The sequence below is a fragment of the Pantherophis guttatus genome, chromosome 2, assembly GCF_059756535.1.
Source record: "Pantherophis guttatus breed Tessera chromosome 2, ASM5975653v1, whole genome shotgun sequence".
In the NCBI taxonomy this organism is placed as follows: domain Eukaryota; kingdom Metazoa; phylum Chordata; class Lepidosauria; order Squamata; family Colubridae; genus Pantherophis; species Pantherophis guttatus.
Genome location: NC_142064.1, coordinates 267028154 through 267049419, shown reverse-complemented (window position 1 = coordinate 267049419; position 21266 = coordinate 267028154). Strand labels below are relative to the sequence as shown.

General features: G+C 41.9%; 1 protein-coding gene across 1 annotated transcript; it reads left to right on the top strand.

Moving 5' to 3' along the window:
• The first annotated feature begins 1410 nt into the window (after positions 1-1410).
• On the top strand, positions 1411-9851 carry LOC132711723 (uncharacterized). The gene is made up of 2 exons (XM_087884242.1): positions 1411-2193; positions 5858-9851. Exon 2 carries the CDS (start codon positions 6341-6343, stop codon positions 8501-8503), a length of 2163 nt encoding a protein of 720 aa, XP_087740368.1. The 5' UTR covers positions 1411-2193; positions 5858-6340; the 3' UTR covers positions 8504-9851.
• The last annotated feature ends 11415 nt before the right edge of the window (positions 9852-21266 follow it).

Sequence of the window (21266 nt, the reverse complement as noted above, 5' to 3'; positions counted from 1 at the left end):
AAATGACCTTAATTGTATATTGTGTTGAAAGCAGAAATGGTTAAGTTGTGGTTTGGAGGAATATATGGGGGAAATTATTTGGTTTATTATTATTGATAAATATAATTAATTGATTTGTAAGAAATTGGATTACATGGAAATAATTGGAATATTCATGTTCATATTGATTAATATACAAAAAAGATAGTTATATAACTAATTGATTTATATTAAAATGTTGAATTTGTATTAAACAACTGTATTACATAATTACATAATTAACCAATGTGATATAAAATAGATGACAATGGGAAGGGGTATAATATAGAATAGAAGGGAAAAATTGAATTTGATTAAGATTAGAGATGAGGATGAAGGCTAATATTGTTTTTTTTTAAAAATAGATGAGGAATAAATACGGCAAAAAGGAAATATAGAAATTGTAAATTTAATTGAAGTGACTAAACACTGTTTAAATTTGTGAACCAGCCAAATATTCTGTTCAAAGAAAATACATTGTATGTTTTTATGTGTGTTTCTAATTATTGCTATTTATTCATATTTGTTCTCTTTTATTCTTTAAAGTTTAACAATTCATTCTTTATCTTAATATCTTTATATTTGTTTGGGGTTGGCTTTCTTCCCTTTCATCTTTTTTATTGTACAGCAATCTTTCTCCTCAAACCTACCACCTCTCTCTTTTCTTTCCTTCTTACTTTCTCTTCCCCCCACCATCTTCTTCTCCTCCCTACTTCCTCTTCCTTTCTCCTTCTCCTCCTCTCTTCCTCTCTCTCTTACCCTCACTCCTACTCTAATTTCCCTTCCCTTCCTTCATCCCTCTCTATTGCTGTATCCTTTTATGCATATGGACTACTCAGAGGGCTGAAAAAATTATTTCTGACTGGTCCTCGCACTTTTGACCAGACCTCGAACTTACGACTGTCCTCACATTTTATGTTTTTTGCCCTATCTTATCACCATGGTGAAGGGGAAGCAGTTGTGAAATGAGTGACATGGTTGTTAAGAATGCTGCACGGGCATAAATGTGAGGGTGGTCATAAGTGTGAGGACCAGTCAAAAGTGCGAGGACCTGTCAGAAATGACTTTTTTCACCCCTCTGGTTAGTCCTTTTGTGCATATGGATTACTCAGAGGGCTGAAAAAGTTATTTTTGACTGGTCCTCGCACTTTTGAGCAGTCCTCGAACTTACGACTGTCCTCACATTTTATGTTTTTTGCCCTATCTTATCACCATGGTGAAGAGAAGCAGTTGTGAAATGAGTGACATGGTTGTTAAGAATGCTGCACGGGCATAAATGTGAGGATGGTCATAAGTGTGAGGACCAGTCAAAAGTGCGAAGACCTGTCAGAAATGACATTTTTCAGCCCTCTGAGTAGTCCCTATACACATAGCCATGGCCACCTGGTCACATGACCAGCTAGCCACGCCAACCCAGTCACATGACCTCCAAGCCACGCCCACAAAATAAGCCACACCCACAATGGTGTCCCTCTTTACCAATGTTAAAATCTGGTCACCTTACCCAAAGTGCCTGAAAGTAGGACAAAAAGTAACAGAGGGAGAATTATTTTTTTTAAAAATCCAACCTACAATTAAGAAGAAATTGTCAGTGACAACAATTAATCGGTGAAACAAATTGCCTCCATAACCTGTGGTGGTTCCATCAGTGGAGGCTTTTAAGAGGAGACTGGAGAGCCATTTGACTGGGATGATATAGGTTCTCCTGCTTGGAGAGTTGGTCCCTTCCAACTCTTTCTCTGTAATTCTGTAAGAACTTCATGAACATTTAGGGCTCAGCATGTAGCTCATCTTCAGAAGCTTAAGTAGCTTCACATTTCACTCTTTTACTTGGCTCTGTTGCAAAGATAGGTTGCTGGGAGTCTAAAACAACTTGATAGCATATAATCAGTGACAACATCTTGCAAACGCCTTAGGCAGAGACGGGACAAGCGTGTTTTTTGGCCTCCTGTCAGGAGATGGCGGTCACTTCTGCGCCTACAAAGCCGTCAATACAGTAGCTGCATCTGTGGTTGATCCTTAAAGGAGTTAAAACCATCAAGTACTGTATTGCTAGAAGGGATTGAGGAAGAAGAGAAGCCCAGAGGAACTTCCTGTACCGGATCCCTCATGGGTGGAAGGTGGCTTGCAGAGCGGCTTTTGGGCTCTTCCAAAAGTTGAAGCATCAGCTGGAAGGTGAGTTGAGGGCAAGTTGGAGGAGAGGCCAGAAGCCAGTTGGGCTATTTGGTTTGGATGCTGCCAACCGATGCACATTTATTTATTTATTTTGAAAAAAGTTTTTTATTTTTATTCCTTACACAGATATTGTAAATGTACATTCTCTTATCCATAATTGATCATATATATATATATATATATATATATGTGTGTGTGTGTGTGTGTGTGTGTGTGTGTGTGTGTGTGTGTGTATATGTGTATATGTGTATATGTGTATATATGTATATATGTATATATGTATTTTTTTCTAATGAAAGCATAAAAATAAGATTTTAATCACATTTGTGGTTGCTCTTCTACCCTCTCTTTTCCCTCTTTTCACAACAAACCTTCTTTCTTTCTTTCCCCTCCCTCCCTCCCTCCTTTCCTCTTCTACTTTCTTCCTCTTCCTCTCCTCTCCTCCCCTATACTTCCCCTTCCTCTCCCCCACTCCTCCCCTCTTTTCCCCCTTTCTCACCTTCTCTCCTGCTCTTGTTCCCTATCCTTTCTTCCTCTCCTTCCCCTTTCTTCCATTCCTCTCTCTCCCTCTCCTCCTCTCCCTCTCCTCCTCTTTCCTTCCTTTCTCCTTTGTTGTGCAATATTTCTCTTATTTGGTATCTGAGCAACTGCAATATTCTAATAATCTATACTTGCTTTTCAATTTCTTTCCCATTTTACCCAATCTATTATTTCAGAATTGTAGATTTATATTTATAATCTTCTTTCTCCCCCCCATCCCCCTTTTCCATTTACTCTGGTGTCATCTGAGTTTCTATTTCTTTTTTATCTTATCCCTCATTTAACTTTTTATTATCTATATCATTTATCTATCAACTTTTATTCATATTTCCTTTCTATCCATACGTAGAATCTTTCCCATGTCTTGAAATACTCCAATTCTTTTTTATCTTTTATTCTTAGCATCAATCTGGTCATTTCCGCACAGTCTAAACTCTTTTTTATTACTTCACCTTCTGACGGAATTTTCTCTGTCTTCCAATTTTGTGAATATACAATTCTTGCTGCTGTTATTAAATATATAATTAAGTATGCTGCTTCTTTGCTATATCTTTCTGGCAAAATACCCAATAGAAAAATCTCTGGTTTTAATTCTGTTGGTTTATGTAACATTTCCTCTAACCGTATCTGTAACCGGGGCACATTTATGATGGTCGCAACATCCCACCATCATGATCCCCATTTTTGACCTTCCCAGCTAGTTTCTCATAGGGAAAGTAAGTGAGGATGCCGACAGGAAATTGCAAGTAACAGTCATGTGAAATGGCCTTTAACAACCCACAGTGGTTTGCTTAACAACTGCAGTGGAACAGATGTAAGTTGGCAGTCATGTGACATCATGCTTTATGATCAGGCTGCTTAGTGACACAGATCCCAGTCCCAAACAGATAAACAGATCCTGCAACCGTTCTTCATATGTTTTAGCCTCCAGTCCCCTGATCATCTTGGTTGCTCTTCTCTGCACTCTTTCTAGAGTCTCAACATCTTTTTTACATCGTGGCAACCAAAACTGAATGCAGTATTCCAGGTGTGGCCTTACCAAGGCATTATAAAGTGGTGTTAACACTTCATGTGATCTTGATTCTATCCCTCTGTTTATGCAGCCCACAACTGTGTTGGCTTTTTTGGCAGCTGCTGCACACTGCTGGCTCATATCTAAATGGTTGTCCACTAGGACTGCAAGATCCCTCTCACAGTTACTACTATTGAGCAAGGTACCACATGTATGGTACCTGTACATTTTGTTTTTCTTGTCTAAATGTAGAACCTTACTTCTTTCACTGTTGAATTTCATTTTGTTAGAAAGCGCTCAATGTTCAAGTCTGTCAAGATCCTTCTGTATCTTGAGCCTATCTTCTGGAGTGTTGGCTATTCCTGCCAGCCTGGTGTCATCTGCAAATTTGATGATTTCCCCATCTATCCCCTCGCCCAAGTCATTGATGAAGATGTTGAAGAGTACTGGGCCTAAAACAGAGTACTCCACTGCATACTTCCCTCCATGTAGATGCAGTTCCATTGAGGATTACACATTGAGTGTGATTGGTCAGCCACTTACGAATCCATCTGGTGGTGATGCTGTCTAACACACATTTTTCTACTTTATCTAGTATTAGGTTATGGTCTACTTTATCAAATGCTTTACTGAAGTCCAAGTAAATTATATCGACAGCATTCCTCTGGTCCAGTAATTTTGTCACTTTATTAAAGAATGAAATAAGATTAGTCTGGCATGATCTGTTTTTGACAAATCCATGTTGGCTTTTGGTTATTACTTTGTTTGCTTCTAGGTGTTTGGTGATTCGTTGCTTGATTATCTTTTCTAGAATCTTCCCTGGTATTGAGATCAGGCTGATAGGTCTGTGGTTTCCTGGATCTGTTTTTTCCCCCTTTTTTGAAGATGGGAACTACATCAGCTTTTTTCCAGTCCTCTGGCAGGATCCCCTGTGCTCCAGGATCTTTGAAAGATATAGTTCAATGGTTCTAAAATCTTGTCTGCCAGTTCCTTCAGAATCTTGGGGTGTAATCCATCTGGTCCTGGTGATTTGAATTCGTCTATGGTCTCTTGCAGTGTTGTGGAGGAATTTTGGCCCACTCTTCTTTACAACATTGTTTCAGTTCATTGAGGTTTGTGGGCATTTGTTTATGCCCAGCTCTGTAGAGGTCCCACCACAGCATTTCAATTGGGGTGAAGTCTGGACTTTGCTATTGCAACACCTTGATTCTTTTCTTTTTCAGCCATTCTGTGGTAGATTTGCTGGTGAGCTTGGGATCATTGGCATGAAACAAAAGAGATGGAATTTCTTCTTTGCTCTATCAGCCTAAGACTAGTGTAAAGCGAGCCCTGATTGAGCAAAGAAGACATCTGATCTCTTGTTTCCATGGCATTCCTTTCCTCCTCAGCCAGGGTTAACCATGACAATATCTTTTTAGATCTCTTCACCAGCATAAAACTAGTGCCGGTGGAGAAATCATAGTAGTTTATGCTGATTGGAAAGAAAAGGATTGCAACGGAAGCAAAATAGGCCTGATTTCTTCTTAGCCCTGCTAGCACTAGCTTGACATTAGTCTTGCGCTGGTAGAGGAAAGAAGAAATCTCATCTCTTTTGCTTCCATGGCAATCCTTTCCTCTTCAGCCAGGGTAAATCACTAACGATTTATGCTGGCTGGAGTGAAAGGATTGCCATGGAAAGAAAAGAGTTTATATTTCTTCTTCTTGATTATGTCACATGGCCCAGCTGACTTCCTGAGCTCGTCAGAAATTTCCTAAGTGAATGGTGATGGGGGAGTGGGGTTGGGGAGGAATACATAGTATATTGCAAAGGAGGCCAACATACTGGGGTCTGGGGGATTGGGAGGACTGACTGGGCAAGATGGAAGGGAAATAGGTGGGTGGGTATGCTGCAGCATCTCTGCAGTGAAGGAGTCAAGGACCTCGGGGCGGGAGGCGCTGCAAAAATACAACTTTGAAGCAGATTCGTATTTAGCATTTGGGGGAGTGTTGTAACTTCAAGCAGTCGTTGAATGGCCTGTCGTACCTAAAGGATTATCTGTACTTCTTTTTTTCACATCTTCTGCTACTCTTTCATGAAACAATAAAACTTACACTTTCTTTTGAATCTTACAGACAAAGATGATGCCAATATAAGCACACTGGACAACTGAGAATAACAAGCAACACTGAAAAGCAAAGCAAATTGAAGCAGAAATAAAAATATTTTCGATTTGCTTCAGAAAACCACAGAATTTGTTTACTTCATCAGCATGTAAGAGACAGAAAAGAGAAAATCATGAAGAGATTTGCAGCTGGAAAAAGTAGATTATATAGAATTTAAATATACGTTACTTGAAAAGGTCAAAGGGGATCATTTTTCCGTTCAGAAAAAGAGGAAAATATCTGGAAGCCAGTGGGGAAGAAAATGTCAATTGGATAGTAACATATGGCAGCCAGTAATGCAGGCACCAACAAAATAAGGAATCACACATATTTTTGACCTCCTCAAGAATGTCAGTGATGGAAAAGCTCCATAGATGTGCCTATTGTGGGAAAAGTAAAGAGTTCAAATCACAAGAGGATCCACACTGAACAAAAGCCATATAAATACTCTGAATGTGGCAAAACTTTAGTCAGAATAGCTCCCTTGCGATTCATAGAAGGATCCTCATAGTAGAGATGCCCTACAACTACTCCCAATGTGGTAAATGCTTTTGCAAGCATGGCAACTTTGTGATACATCAGAGGATTCATACCAGGGAGAAACCATATGAGTGTCCAGATTGTGGGAAAAGTTTCACAACAAATTCCCACCTGGTGATACACCAGAGGACTCACACAGGAGAGAAACCCTTTGAATGTCCTGAGTGTGGGAAAAGTTTCAGTCAGAATTCCCACCTAGTGATACACCAGAGGATTCACACAGGAGAGAAACCCTTTGAATGTCCTGATTGTGGGAAAAGTTTTCGTAAGAATTCCCACCTAGTGATACACCAGAGGACTCACACAGGAGAGAAACCCTTTACATGTCCTGATTGTGGGAGAAGTTTCAGTCGGAATTCCCACCTAGTGATACACCAGAGGACTCACACAGGAGAGAAACCCTTTGAATGTCCTGATTGTGGGAAAAGTTTCAGTCAGAATTCCCACCTAGTGATACACCAGAGGACTCACACAAGAGAGAAACCCTTTGAATGTCCTGATTGTGGGAAAAGTTTCAGTCAGAAATCCTCCTTGGTGACACACCAGAGGACTCACACAGGAGAGAAACCCTTTGAATGTCCTGTTTGTGGGAAAAATTTCAGTCAGAATTCCCACCTCATTATCCACCAGAGGACTCACACAGGCGAAAAACCCTTTGAATGTCCTGATTGTGGGGAAAGTTTCATTGCAAATTCCCATCTGGTGATAAACCAGAGCTCTCACACAGAAGAGAAACCCTTCAAATGTCCTAAAAAACCTTTTCAATATCCTGAAAAACCTTTTCAATGTCCACATTGTGGGAAAAATTTCAGTCTCAATTCCAGCCTGGAGAACCACCAGAGGACTCACCCAGGAAAGAAACCGTTTGAGTGTCCAGATTGTGGGAAACATTTCCGTTACCATTTTAACCTGATGAACCACCAGAGGATTCACACAAGGGACAAACCGTACAAGTGTCCAGAGTGTGTGAAATGTTTCAGTCAGAAATCCTCTTTGGTGACACACCAGAGAACTCACACAGGAAAAAAACCTTTTGAATGTCCTGATTGTGGGAAAAACTTCAGTCTCAATTCCTGTCTGGTGAAACACCAAAAGACTCACACAGGAGACAAACCACACAAGTGTCCAGATTGTGGGAAAAGTTTCAGTTACCGTTCTAACCTGGTGAGCCACCAGAGGACTCACACAGGAGAGAAACCATATGAGTGTCCAGATTGTGGGAAAAATTTCAGTCAGAACTGCAATCTGGTGAGCCACCAGAGGACTCACACAGGAGAGAAACCATATGAGTGTTCAGATTGTGGGAAAAGTTTCAATCAGAATTCCTACCTGGTGAAACACCAGAGGACTCACATAGGAATGAAACCCTTTGAATGTCCTGATTGTGGGAAATGTTTCAGTCAGAATTCCTACCTGGTGATACACCAGAGAATTCACACAGGAGTGAAACCCTTTGAATGTCCTGAGTGTGGGAAATGTTTCAGTCAGAATTACTACCTGTTGATACACCAGAGGATTCACACAGGAGAGAAACCCTTTGAATGTCCTGAGTGTGGGAAAAGCTTCAGTCACAATTCCAGCCTGGTGATCCATCAGAGCACTCACACAGGAGAGAAACCCTTTGAATGTCCTGAGTGTGGGAAAAGTTTCAGTCACAATTCCAGCCTGGTGAACCACCAGAGGACTCACACAGGAGAGAAACCCTTTGAATGTCCTGATTGTGGGAGAAGTTTCAGTCGGAATTCCCACCTGGTGAACCACCAGAGGACTCACACAGGAGAGAAACCCTTTGAATGTAATGATTGTGGGAGAAGTTTCAGTCGGCATTCCCATTTGGTGGGCCACCAGAGGAGTCACACAGGAGAAAAACCTTTTGAATGTCCTGATTGTGGGAAAAGTTTCAGTCAGAATTCCAGCCTGCTGATACACCAGAGGACACACACAAGAGGGAACCAATACAAATGTCCAGATTGTGGGATATGTTTCAGTTACCGTTCTACCCTGGTGAACCACCAGAGGACTCACACAGGAGAGAAACCATATGAGTGTCCAGACCAGCAGAGTCAAACTATTTGATTGAGGGCTGCATCAGGATTGTGGTTGATCTTGTGGGTGGGCGTGGAGGGGTAATGTCATATGGCCAGCACAACATCTCTTGTGTCATGGGGCGCCTGTGGTGGCCCAGGCTGGTCTGGGGGGATCCATTGTCTCGAGCAGAAGAAGGTGAGACAATGGTAAGTGCCAAAACCCTTGTTCTCTCCATCCCTCTCAGGGTCAGGGAGTGCAGACTGCCCAGTGCCCTAGTAGTGTAAGTACTCAGCCTGGCCCTCAAGCACCCATTGTACGAGGACCCCACAGCTCAGCCCTGTTTCCCCCAGTGGGTGCCCGGCTGCGCTTACCACCTCCTCAAGGCTGCTGCTATGCTCACTGTCCTTGGGCACGTTGCTCATGCTGTATCCAGGAGGGCAAAGTGATTGTGTCAGAGGGAGGGGCACTCCTTCTCTATGCGAGGAGCCCCAGCTTTGTAACTAAAGCATCCTCAGCAATAGAATGGGAGACTACCAGGAGAGGTCAGGAGGAGGGGACAAGAGGATAGCGAAAGGGTAGACGGACAGCTGGTGGCCAAGTGCTAAGGTAGGACTTCCCTCAGAATCTGACTCCCTCTTATTATAATCCTTCTTTCCTTCCTTCCTTCCTTCCTTGTAGTAAATCAATGTCCAGTCACTTGCTCTGATCAAAGATGTATCTCCCGCTCTCGCAGAGAGCTTCATTTTTTATACAGTTTTTACAGGCAGACAAAAAGATAGGAAGCAACAGTGTTCTAATTGGTAGAAACTATTCACCCCCCTCTCAAGATGCCATCCTCTCAAGGCAAGGTGTGTTGTGGCTCCGTTACCGGAGCCTGTGTCATCGTCAGGAGAGGACTCCAAGAGTGAGGGGGAGGAGTTGGCAAGGCCTCCCTCTCCAGGACCCTCCTCTCTGGCAATGCCTTCGGTGTCCGCCGAAGGGCAAGAGATAGGGCCAGGGCCAGGTACGTACATGCAGCCACAGATGGACAGTGATGAGGGTAATGAGTCTTGGCTGGACCCACGCCAGCGTCGCAGAGATAAGCACGCACAAGAGAAGAAAAGGCGTGCCCGAGATTAGGCTGATTCACTGGACCACACCCCACAGGATATAAAAGGGAGCGTGATGGCCAGTCAAACCTTGTGACGAACAAAGCTGAAAGCTTCCACGGCATTCTGCATTGCCGGACTTTTGCTTTAAGACTTGACAGGATTATCTCTGGACTTGATTGTAATTATTGAGCTGCTTTCCTTTGATGTATCAGAAGTGGGGAGAAGTTATCTCTCCTCTTTGTAAATAATAAACTCTTGGCAGGCAGCCACTAGGTTGTTGCCAAGTTCCGTTATCATAAGGAAAAGGATTTTGCCGGCTGGTTTGGTCTTTAACTCCTGAACGTCTGTTGGTGTGTGTGCGTGGGGTTGGGGACAGAACAAGGTGATATAAAACAGATCAAAGCCAAAATGAGATCATAGGCATGAGTTAAGGCAGTGTGCTGCTCTTAGCCTGGCACTACGACCTTTGACCTACCTCTACATTCCACTCTGTTTTGTTTTGTTTGTCAGGACATTGTAATCATAATCAGGAGAGGAATATCCCTGCAGTTGCTTATACAAGGTATAAACCTGACCCTGAGGCAGCGTAAGAGGGGGTTTGGGGCAAAATGTAGTAAGACATATGTTACAAAAAGAGGGAAGCCACTGAACAAAACAGCACCCGCCAATCAAAATAGCACAAATGATGACTGAATAACATAGGATGTTTCCCAATAAGCCTGTAGGTAACCAAGACCAAAGGCTTTCCCACCAGGATCCTAAAGTATCAATTTTTAAATCAGAGGCCAAATTATGTAAAATGTTAAGTTGATGCTGAATGTTCCGTGACTCATCTGAAATGTTAAAGCAACAAAGTCCTTCAAAACTTTCACAACCCAAATGCTGGCATAGAAGCAAATAATCAACAGCAGCGCGATTTTGAAGAATAGCTTTTCTAAAAGCTTGCAGCTCATGATTGATTGCTGAAATTGCTAAAGAAGTGGCATTAATGGTTTTTGCTAGATTACACACAATAGCATTAAGATTCAGATGAGCACACGCAGCAAGTGCTAGCACACCCACCATAGATACAGCCAATGCTATGTATTCTGCTTGATTAAGTAAAGCTATTTCAGAGTCACAAGTGTCATCTAGGGTGACCCCATGCTGAATACGGCTCGAGTGAAGTTGTTTAGAAAGCAAAACAGGAATCAACCGGCTAAGACAACACTGTGCTTCACTAATATTAGCAGGAATATAATTAAAGTTTTTTTGACCACATGTAAAAAACCACTCTTGCGGTAGCCAAACATGAGCAAAATTAAAGGAAGCCTCTTCAAAAGCTGTACAGTTTAAAACAGGTGAACTAATGTGAAGACAGTGAGGATTTTTGCTTGAAGAAGTACAATTAACCATTTTTACAGGTTACATTTTCAGGGACCGCCACCACTGGAGTATGCAAATCAATTGCGTTAGGAGGTGGATAATATGCAGCTACCCACCAACTAGCTATAGTCTTATAGTTATAGTGCCCTTCTAACAATACCTACCCAAGCCAGTAAGGTTCTGAATTACAGTAGTAGGGATACAAACAGGGATTAAACATGTAGAAAGCAAATTTTGCATATCATAAGTTTCAGACAAACAAAAGGCATCAGTTTTTCTGATGTTTGCAAGCTGCACCCATAGATTTTGTTTTATCCGTTGTTCGAGAGAATGTTTAGGTGGGATGACAGCTGCTGTTGCCAAAGTACAGTTATTAACAATCAAGCACAAACAAATTATGAGTAAGGAATTGGCAGTTAAATCCACAAAAATGGCAGTGCATAAATTCTCGGGTGTTTGTTCTACATGTTGCTGCTGCTGCAGCACTTCCTGCGCTTTAGTGGTCAAATTCTTCACATCTCCCCATGTCACCGGATGACTGGCACGACGGGATCTGGTTGGTCACTGTGCTGTCTGTAGAGTCAGCTTTGCCATCTCTGGGATAGGGTTCAGGAGTTGGTGCCACAACATCCTTAGATGGGCGAACATAATGTGTTGTAACCCACAAAGGTCCTGTAGAAGTAAGCACAGCAGCATAGCCACGCTCCCAAGTAATCAGAGGGACCGGTCCTAACCATGTTTTGTCTGGTAATGCTCTATAATATACCAGAGGAGGAGGCAAACTTGTTTTTTCTTGAAAATGCCTCTGATAAGCGGTCGAATTAGAAATTGAAAAATTCAGTTGATTCAAAGTAAATAAAACTTTTGTAACTTGTTGTGTTACCCATGACAAATTTGGTATCAGAGAGCCCTCCTTTTTTATTTGTTTGTGAAGGCAGTTCTTAAAGGACCTATTAGCACGTTCCACAATAGCTTGACCTGTGGAATTATAGGGTAACAACAATGAGTAACAACAATGTTCCAGGTTGAACAAAATTGCAAAAAAGCCTGTGAAGAATAGGCAGGCCCATTATCTGTTTTTAAAGAAGAGGGCTTGCCCAGAGCTGTAATGGCCGAAAAAAGATGAGAAATAACATGATTAGCTGTTTCCCCTTGTTGAGGGGTAGCCCAAATCGCTCCAGAATAGGTATCAATAGCTAAATGAATATATTTCCAAGGAGCCAAAGAAGGAACATGGGTAACATCCATTTGCCATAATTGATTAGAGGTTAGACCACGGGAATTGACTTCCATGTCCCCTGAAGGGGATGCCCCAGAACATTGGGGACAGGATGAAACAATTTGCTTAGCTTGCTCTAGTGCAGTGGTTCTCAACCTTCCTAATGCCGCGACCCTTTAATACAATTCCTCATGTTGTGGTGACCCCCAACCAGGGGTGGGTTCTAAATTTTTTTACTACCGGTTCTGTGGGCGTGGCTTATTTTGTGGGTGTGGCTTGGGGGTCATGTGACTGGGTGGGCGTGGCTAGCTGGTCATGTGACCGGGTGGCCATGGCTATATGTATAGGGACTACTCAGAGGGCTGAAAAAAGTCATTTCTGACAGGTCCTCACACTTTTGACTGGTCCTCACACTTATGACCATCCTCACATTTATGCCTGTGCAGCATTCTTAACAACCATGTCACTCATTTCACAACTGCTTCTCTTCAACATGGTATAAGATAGGGCAAAAAACGTAAAATGTGAGGACAGTCGTAAATTCGAGGACTGGTCAAAAGTGCGAGGACCAGTCAAAAATAACTTTTTCAGCCCTTTGAGTAGTCCATATGCATAAAAGGATACAGCAATAGAGAGGGATGAAGGAAGGGAAGGGAAATTAGAGTAGGAGTGAGGGTAAGAGAGGGAGGAAGAGAGGAGGAGAAGGAGAAAGGAAGAGGAAGTAGGGAGGAGAAGAAGAAGGGGAGGAAGAGAAAGTAAGAAGAAAAGAAAAGAGAGAGGTGGTAGGTTTGAGGAGAAAGATTGCTGTACAATAAAAAAGATGAAAGGGAAGAAAGCCAACCCCAAACAAATATTAAGATATTAAGATAAAGAATGAATTGTTAAACTTTAAAGAATAAAAGAGAACAAATAGCAATAAATAGCAATAATTAGAAACACACATACAAACATACAACGTATTTTCTTTGAACAGAGTATTTGGCCGGTTCACAAATTTAAACAGTTGTAGGAGGTTAGCATCCACCCCTTTCCTAGAAGAATGAAATATTTTGGGAAATATTAAAAAGGCAGAATATTATATTTCCCTACCTGGATGAGAAATGGAGAAGCATATTTTACAGACAAAGCAACTCCCACCTTCCTGCCCCCCACCCTTTGTTAATGGGCCAGAGGCAGAAACTCAATCCTTTGTCAAAGGACATTTGCAACACAATAGCAACAGAAACTAACACAATGGGCCCCATCAAGCCATGTGATCCTGTCCACCATTAAACCATCTTTCCAAGCAGTCTCCATGTTTCCAGTGTCTTTTTCCCCACTTGGAGCAGAACCCAGAAGGATATTTCTTCCAACACAGTATTTAGTCATTTCAATTAAATTTACAATTTTTATATTTCCTTTTTACCATATTTATTCCTCATCTATTTTTTAAAAAACCAATATTACTCTTCATCCTCATCTCTAATCTTAATCAAATTCAATTTTTCCCTTCTATTCTATATTATACCCCTTCCCATTGTCATCTATTTTTATATCCATCCTCACATTGGTTAATTATGTAATACAGTTGTTTAATACAAATTCAACATTTTAATATAAACCAATTAGTTATATAGCTACCTTTTTTGTATATTAATCAATATGAACATGAATATTCCAATTATTTCCATGCAATCCAATTTCTTACAAATCAATTAATTATATTTACCAATAATAATAAACCAAATAATTTCCCCCATATATTCCTCCAAACCACAACTTAACCATTTCTGCTTTCAACACAATATACAATTAATAGTATCTCAATTATTACAATTCCCTAGTTAAATAGAGCTTTTTTTCTTCTGTTTTAAAATCTTGAACCTCCTCTTGCCCTAAATTTCCCATTGTTTGCAGTTTGCACCTACCTTTTTCGGTGAGGAGAAAGAAATCTCTCTGCCTCATTTTGTCACTTTGCAGCCAAGACCCTGCTTACTTTCAATTTCCCTTTCTCAGCATAGCTAGGGGGGAAAAAATCTGCTCCAGGAATTTACCTCTTTGCATCTAGCTAGCAACAGAGCCCTCCGCAAAACAGTTGAGAGTAGGGCGGCTCTTTGAAGCCCCGCAGCAAGAATTTAAAGTTTTTTTCCCCTCTAGCCATCAGCTGGGACTCCGGAGGCAGCAATAGATTGGGAGTGGGCAGGGTAAGCGAACGGCGACCGGGCGATCCGGCAGAGGGTGAGGGTGAGTGAAGGCGTGGGGGGGGCGAGAGAGGGCTTTGGCGACCCCTGGGAAATGGCCGTTCGACCCCCAAAGGGGTCGCGACCCCCAGGTTGAGAACCGCTGCTCTAGTGGAATGTGGCAAGCTTGTGCCAGCCCCCTGGCATTTTGATGGAAAAAAGAATAAGGGAAGGGATGAATGACTGCGTATGTGAGAGACAAAATACAAATGCTTCCGGTCTTGTAGCAGTTGCTGTAAAGTGAGAAATAAGGCCATAAAATTGGAGTCAATCCTGGGTGTGATATAAGCACCTGGAAGATTAAAAATAAATTGACACACATACTGAGAGTCAGAGATCAGATTAAAAGGCTGTTGAGAAAAAGTGTGGAAAGCTAAGATAGCAGCAGACAATTCTGAACGTTGAGGTGAAGATTGCCCTGCAGTGTAAGATACTTTCCAGATGTCATCATGAGGATCCTTGAAAGCAATTGCTCCTCTCGTTCGTCCTCCATCAGAAAAAACAGTAAGAGCTTGCGATAGTGGAGAAGGAGAAAGCAGTGGACGAACAGGAAAGGAGGAAGTCATTAAACAAGTAAACCTAGGATCTTTAGGCAGATGAAATGAAATACAACCAACGTAGTCAGTTAGAGCACACTGAAGAGATAAATTATTCTGAAAATAAAAGTGAAAGTCAGATTTTGAGATAGGAAGAATAATATTTATTAAATCAGTTCCATTTTTTCGACAAGCTTGAGTTCGCCCCAAGGTTATAATTTCAGCTATGGCTTGGATAAAAGGCAAAACATTTTGAATTGGTGTATGAGGCAAATAAAGCCATTCAATACAATATACTTTTTGCTGTTCTAAAAGAGCCAATACTCCCGTAGGTAGTTTACTAGTAGGAAATATTAACAGAGATAACTGACAATCTCTATGAGGGATTCGATCAGGGGTGGGTTCTAAAATTTTTTACTACCGGTTCTGTGGGCATGGTTTATTTTGTGGGCGTGGCTGGGGGCGGGTCAGGTGACTGGGTGGGCGTAGCTAGCTGGTCATGTGATCGGGTGGCCATGGCTATGTGTATAGGGACTACCCAGAGGGCTGAAAAAAGTCATTTCTGACAGGTCCTCGCACTTTTGACTGGTCCTCACACTTATGACCATCCTCACATTTATGCCCATGCAGCATTCTTAACAACCATGTCACTCATTTCACAATTGCTTCTCTTCACCATGGTGATAAGATAGGGCAAAAAAAGTAAAATGTGAGGACAGTTGTAAGTTTGAGGACTGGTCAAAAGTGCGAGGACCAGTCAAAAATAACTTTTTCAGTCCTCTGAGTAGTCCATATGCACAAAAGGACTACCCAGAGGGCTGAAAAATGTGATTTCTGACAGGTCCTCGCACTTTTGACCGGGCTTCGCTCTTATGACTGGTCATCTTTTATGCCTATTGCAGCATTCTTAACAACCGTGTCACTCATTTCACAACTGCTTCTCTTCACCATGGTGATAAGATAGGGCAAAAACATAAAATGTGTGGACAGTCGTAAATTCGAGGAGTGGTCAAAAGTGCAAGGACCAGTCAAAAATAACTTTTTCAGCCCTCTGAGTAGTCCATATGCACAAAAGGACTACCCAGAGGGATGAAAAAAGTGATTTCTGACAGGTCCTCACACTTTTGACGGGTCTTCGCACTTATGACTGGTCATCATTTATTCCCATTGCAGCATTCTTAACAACCGTGTCACTTCACCATGGTGACAAGATAGGGCAAAAACGTAAAATGTGAGGACAGTCGTAAGTTCGAGGACTGGTCAAAAGTGCGAGGACCAGTCAGAAATAACTTTTTCAGCCCTCTGAGTAGTCCATATGCATAAAAGGATACAGCAATAGAGAGGGATGAAGGAAGGGAAGGGAAATTAGAGTAGGAGTGAGGGTAAGAGAGAGAGGAAGAGAGGAGGAGAAGGAGAAAGGAAGAGGAAGTAGGGAGGAGAAGAAGATGGTGGGGGGAAGAGAAAGTAAGAATAAAAGAAAAGAGAGGTGGTAGGTTTGAGGAGAAAGATTGCTATACAATAAAAAAGATGAAAGGGAAGAAAGCCAACCCCAAACAAATATAGGGATATTAAGATAAAGTATGAATTGTTAAACTTTAAAGAATAAAAGAGAACAAGTATGAATAAATAGCAATAATTAGAAACACACATACAAACATACAATGTATTTTCTTTGAACAGAATATTTGGCCAGTTCACAAATTTAAACAGTGTTTAGTCATTTCAATTAAATTTACAATTTCTATATTTCCTTTTTGCCATATTTATTCCTCATCTATTTTTTTAGAAAAACCAATATTACCTTTCATCCTCATCTCTAATCTTAATCAAATTCAATTTTTCCCTTCTATTCTATATTATACCCCTTCCCATTGTCATCTATTTTTATATCCATCCTCACATTGGTTAACATGATCCCAGGGTACTGTGACCGTCACAAATATGAACCAGTTGCCAAGGGTCTGAATTTTAATCACATGACCATGGAGATGCTGCAAAGGTCCTAACGGTGAAAAACGGTCATAAGTCACTTTTTCCAGTGCTGCTGTAACTTTCAATGGTCACTAAATGAGCTGTTGTAAGTCGAGGTCTACCTGTATTTATTGTCATGCATACTGCTGGAAAGTCCTTTGCACCTGGACCCAGTTTAACAGACGTTCTCAAAACCAGTTTAGGACCAGTTCTGAAGACTTTTTTGGGTTTACAGTTATAACAAAGGCTAACTAAAGAGAACTTGTTCCAAAATGGAATCGTGATTGCAAATACATTTTTTGTTCTGTGTTGCTTTAAATCTGGGCTGTAAAATGAATTCTGCAGAAGGAAGCAGGGTTGGTTGGGAGATCATTTCACACTCAGGTTGGTCAAACTTTCCAAGAAGCTGAACGGGTTAAAAGCAGAAAGTTCAGCAGCTAGAGTAGATCCAGAAATGTAGAGTCCTCTTACTGAATTCCTTTTCCTGTAGCTCCTTTGGAGAAAACTTTGAGTTTGGTGTTGCCGTTCTTGAATTTTGCTGGGCGAATCTCAACAGTTCGGAAAGAGTAAGTTAAATTTGAAACTTTCAGAAAAAGATCAGATCAGAAAATAAGAAATCCAGGAAGGGGGAGTGGGGGGGGGAGGTTAAAGGGAAATTATCCTCGAGTAAATAATTTCTTTTAAAAAAAGCTGCACCTATTTAACGCTCTCCTGGTAGAGGAGAGGATACAACAGTTGGTCCTTGCAGAGCTCTCTCTTCCTATAGAAGATTGAGCCTCCATGTTCAAGCAGAGCACACAGCTCCGCAATCCAGGTGCGGGGAAAGGCATAAAAGGAGGGCGTGGAGGCGTCACGCGTGGGGAGAACAAAATGACAAAAAGAGCATCGGGGCTATTGAGTTGCAAGCGGCGTCTCTTCCTTCGATGAATCGTGACTCTATTGTCATGTTCACCAAAGCCTCGGATTAACAGAATAACAGGAGTTGGAAGAGACCTTGGAGGTCATCTGGTCATTTAGCCGGAGCAGGGGGTTGGACTAGATAACCTCCAAGGTCCCTTCCAACTCTGTTACTCTTAGTCCAACCCCCTGCTCATACAGGAGAGCCTGTATCATTTCCGATGGATGGCAATCCAGTCTCTCCTTGAAAGCTTCCAGTGATGAAGCTCCCACAACTTCTGAAGGGAAACTGTCCAGATGACCTCCAGGGTCCCTTCCAACTCTGTTACTGTTACTGAGTGGTCAGTGGGGCACTTGAGTTTACCCCTTTTTCTGGTGACTCATAGATTCCCTACCCAGTTGATTCAATTTCATTCAAACACGTCACTTGTTAAGTGAATGCTACAATCATTAAGCAAACCCATTGTTCACTAGGGATAGAAGCATGGGTTTCTGGCAAAAATGTAAATCATGGTCATGTGACTGCAGGATGCTATGAAAGGCCACAACTGCAGGCTGGTTGCCAAGCACCCAAAATGTCATGTGACCCTGGGTAGAGGCCCCTCTCCCCCCCCCCAGTCCTCAGAAGTTCAAATCTGGGTCATAAGTTGTTTTTTGAATGGTTGCTAAATGGCTGGTCGTAAGACGAGGACTATCTGTAAGTCACAGGCTTGGTGTTGTCACAATTCTGTGTCTACCATCTGCACAGCTATACAAGAGCAATATTCTCAATAGCAGTAATTGCAAGAGGGATCTTGGAATCCGAGTGGACAATCACTTCAATGTGAGCCAGCAGTTGTATGGCAGCTGTTAACAGAGCCAAGGCAGTGGTGGGCTGCAGTAACAGAGGGATAGAATCAAGATCACGTGAAGCATTAGTATCACTTTATAAAACCTTAGTAAGGCCACATTTGCAATATTGCATCCAGTTTTAGTCACCGTGATATAAAAAAGATTTTGAGACACAGGAAAAAGTGCGCAGAAAAGAGCAACAAAGGTAGAGGTGAGCGGAGGCTAAAATATCCGATGAGCGGGTGCAGGAACTCGGTATGTGTAATTTAATGCAGAGAACGGCTAAGGGTGACATGATAGCAGTCTTTCAATAGTTGAGGGGCTGACGCAGAAAAGGGGGTCGACCTATTCCCCAAAGTGCCTGAAAGTAGGACAAAAAGTAACAGAGGGAGAATTAGATAGATAGATAGATAGATAGATAGATATAGATATAGATAGATATAGATAGATATAGATATAGATATAGATATATCCAAGTATTAGGAAGAAATTGTCAGTGACAACAATTAATCAGTGGAACAAATTGCCTCCATAACTTGTGGTGGTTCCATCAGTGGAGGCTTTTAAGAGGAGACTGGAGAGCCATTTGACTGGGATGATATAGGTTCTCCTGCTTGGAGAGTTGGTCCCTTCCAACTCTTTCTCTGTAATTCTGTAAGAACTTCATGAACATTTAGGGCTCAGCATGTAGCTCATCTTCAGAAGCTTAAGTAGCTTCACATTTCACTATTTTACTTGGCTCTGTTGCAAAGATAGGTTGCTGGGAGTCTAAAACAACTTGATAGCATATAATCGGTGACAACATCTTGCAGACGCCTTAGGCAGAGACGGGACAAGCGTGTTTTTTCGCCTCCTGTCGGGAGATGGCGGTCACTTCTGCGCCTACAAAGCCGTCAATACAGTAGCTGCATCTGTGGTTGATCCTTAAAGGAGTTAAAACCATCAAGTACTGTATTGCTAGAAAGGATTGAGGAAGAAGAGAAGCACAGAGGAACTTCCTGTACCGGATCCCTCATGGGTGGAAGGTGGCTTGCAGAGCGGCTTTTGGGCTCTTCTAAAAGTTGAAGCATCAGCTGGAAGGTGAGTTGAGGGCAAGTTGGAGGAGAGGCCAGACGCAAGTTGGGCTATTTGGTTTGGATGCTGCCAACCGATGCACATTTATGATGGTCACAACATCCCACCATCATGATCCCAATTTTTGACCTTCCCAGCTTGTTTCTCATAGGCAAAGTTAGTGAGGATGGCAAGAAATAGCAAGTGACAGTCATGTGAAACTGCCTTTAACAACCCACAGTGGTTTGCTTAACAACTCCTGAGGAACAGATGTAAGTTGGCAGTTATGTGACATCATGCTTCATGATCGGGCTGCTTAGTGACACAGATCCCAGTCCCAAATGTGAGGACTCCTTGAAAGGGGATGTCACCAGAGGAATTGTGGACAGGAGGAGAGTATTTTCTTATCTGGAGCTGAGGACTTCCATCGGTATAACTGGTGTTTCAAATTTTGCAGAGGCTTTAGGCATCATTTCATCAGTTAAAGCCCCCACATCTCTAAATTTAGCTCAGAAGGTTTAATTGTAACCATTTTGGGACATTTTTCAGGCTGAAAATATGGATTTTTCACATATATACATTTGTAGGTGTAAATGTAATTCTCTCTGCAGTTGGATAATCTATCCCCAGTGCTTCTAGATATTCAGTCATGTGAAAAACAAAGTACACCCTCTTTGAGTTGTATGATTTTATATATCAGGACATACTAAAAATCATCTGGTCTGTACACTCTTAAAAATAGGTGAATACAAGTTCAGATAAACAACAACACATGACATATTACATCATGTAACCATCAGTGGTGGGTTTCACTTACCTTTGCTACCGGTTCATGCACACGCACCACTTCTGCGCATGCACAGAGCATATTTGATGAGGTCCGGGTGGGTGGGTGAAGCCTCCTGCCACCGCTACTACTGGTTCAGCTGAACCGGTAGCAACCTGTCACGAGTGTTTCCAGGATTGCTGTGGCTATCTGCCTACTCACAAACAGTATGGTTTTAATCAAGCCATCTGCTGTTGCCAATTACCTGCAAGCCTTCCCCGCCCTAGTTAATTGCAGGTTGACTCCCTATATAAGCAAGGACCTTTTGCTTGCTACTCGGGCCTAGTTTTCTAGGCCTAAATGCACAGCTCCTGCAGGAAGCTTGGTGTAACGCCGCAGATGGGAGAAGAATGCAGATAAGGACTCCAGCCGTTACAGAGAGACTCCCACGGATGCTTGCCTTTTGCTGTTTTATAGCACGCAAGCTATCATCGGGACTGCTGTTGCTGGATCTTCTTCCTCCCACAAGCTTCAAGCAATGTTTGCTGTTTGAACTGTTTTTACTTCAGGTGACTTTCAGCTGTGAAGCTCGTGCTGCTCCCACCATGATGGCCTTGATGATGTATCGACGCCGAAGCTGCTTACCTTCATGCTAGCTTTATTCTTTTGTGAACTGTTTCGGTATTGTGGAGAGGGATCTAGGGAGATAGCCTTGCTTCACATACCCAGATAAGACTTTGTTTTTAATGTGTTTTCTTAAAGACATAGTGCTTTTTAAATGTTTTAAAGTAAATTATATTTTTACACAAGACGCCTCTGTCAGAATCATTTCAGTCTCAGTGTGTTTACTCATGAGCTGGTTC

Excerpts from the sequence above, each read along its gene's own strand:
- LOC132711723 (XM_087884242.1), top strand. The coding sequence starts at position 6,341 with ATGTGGCAAAACTTTAGTCAGAATAGCTCCCTTGCGATTCATAGAAGG.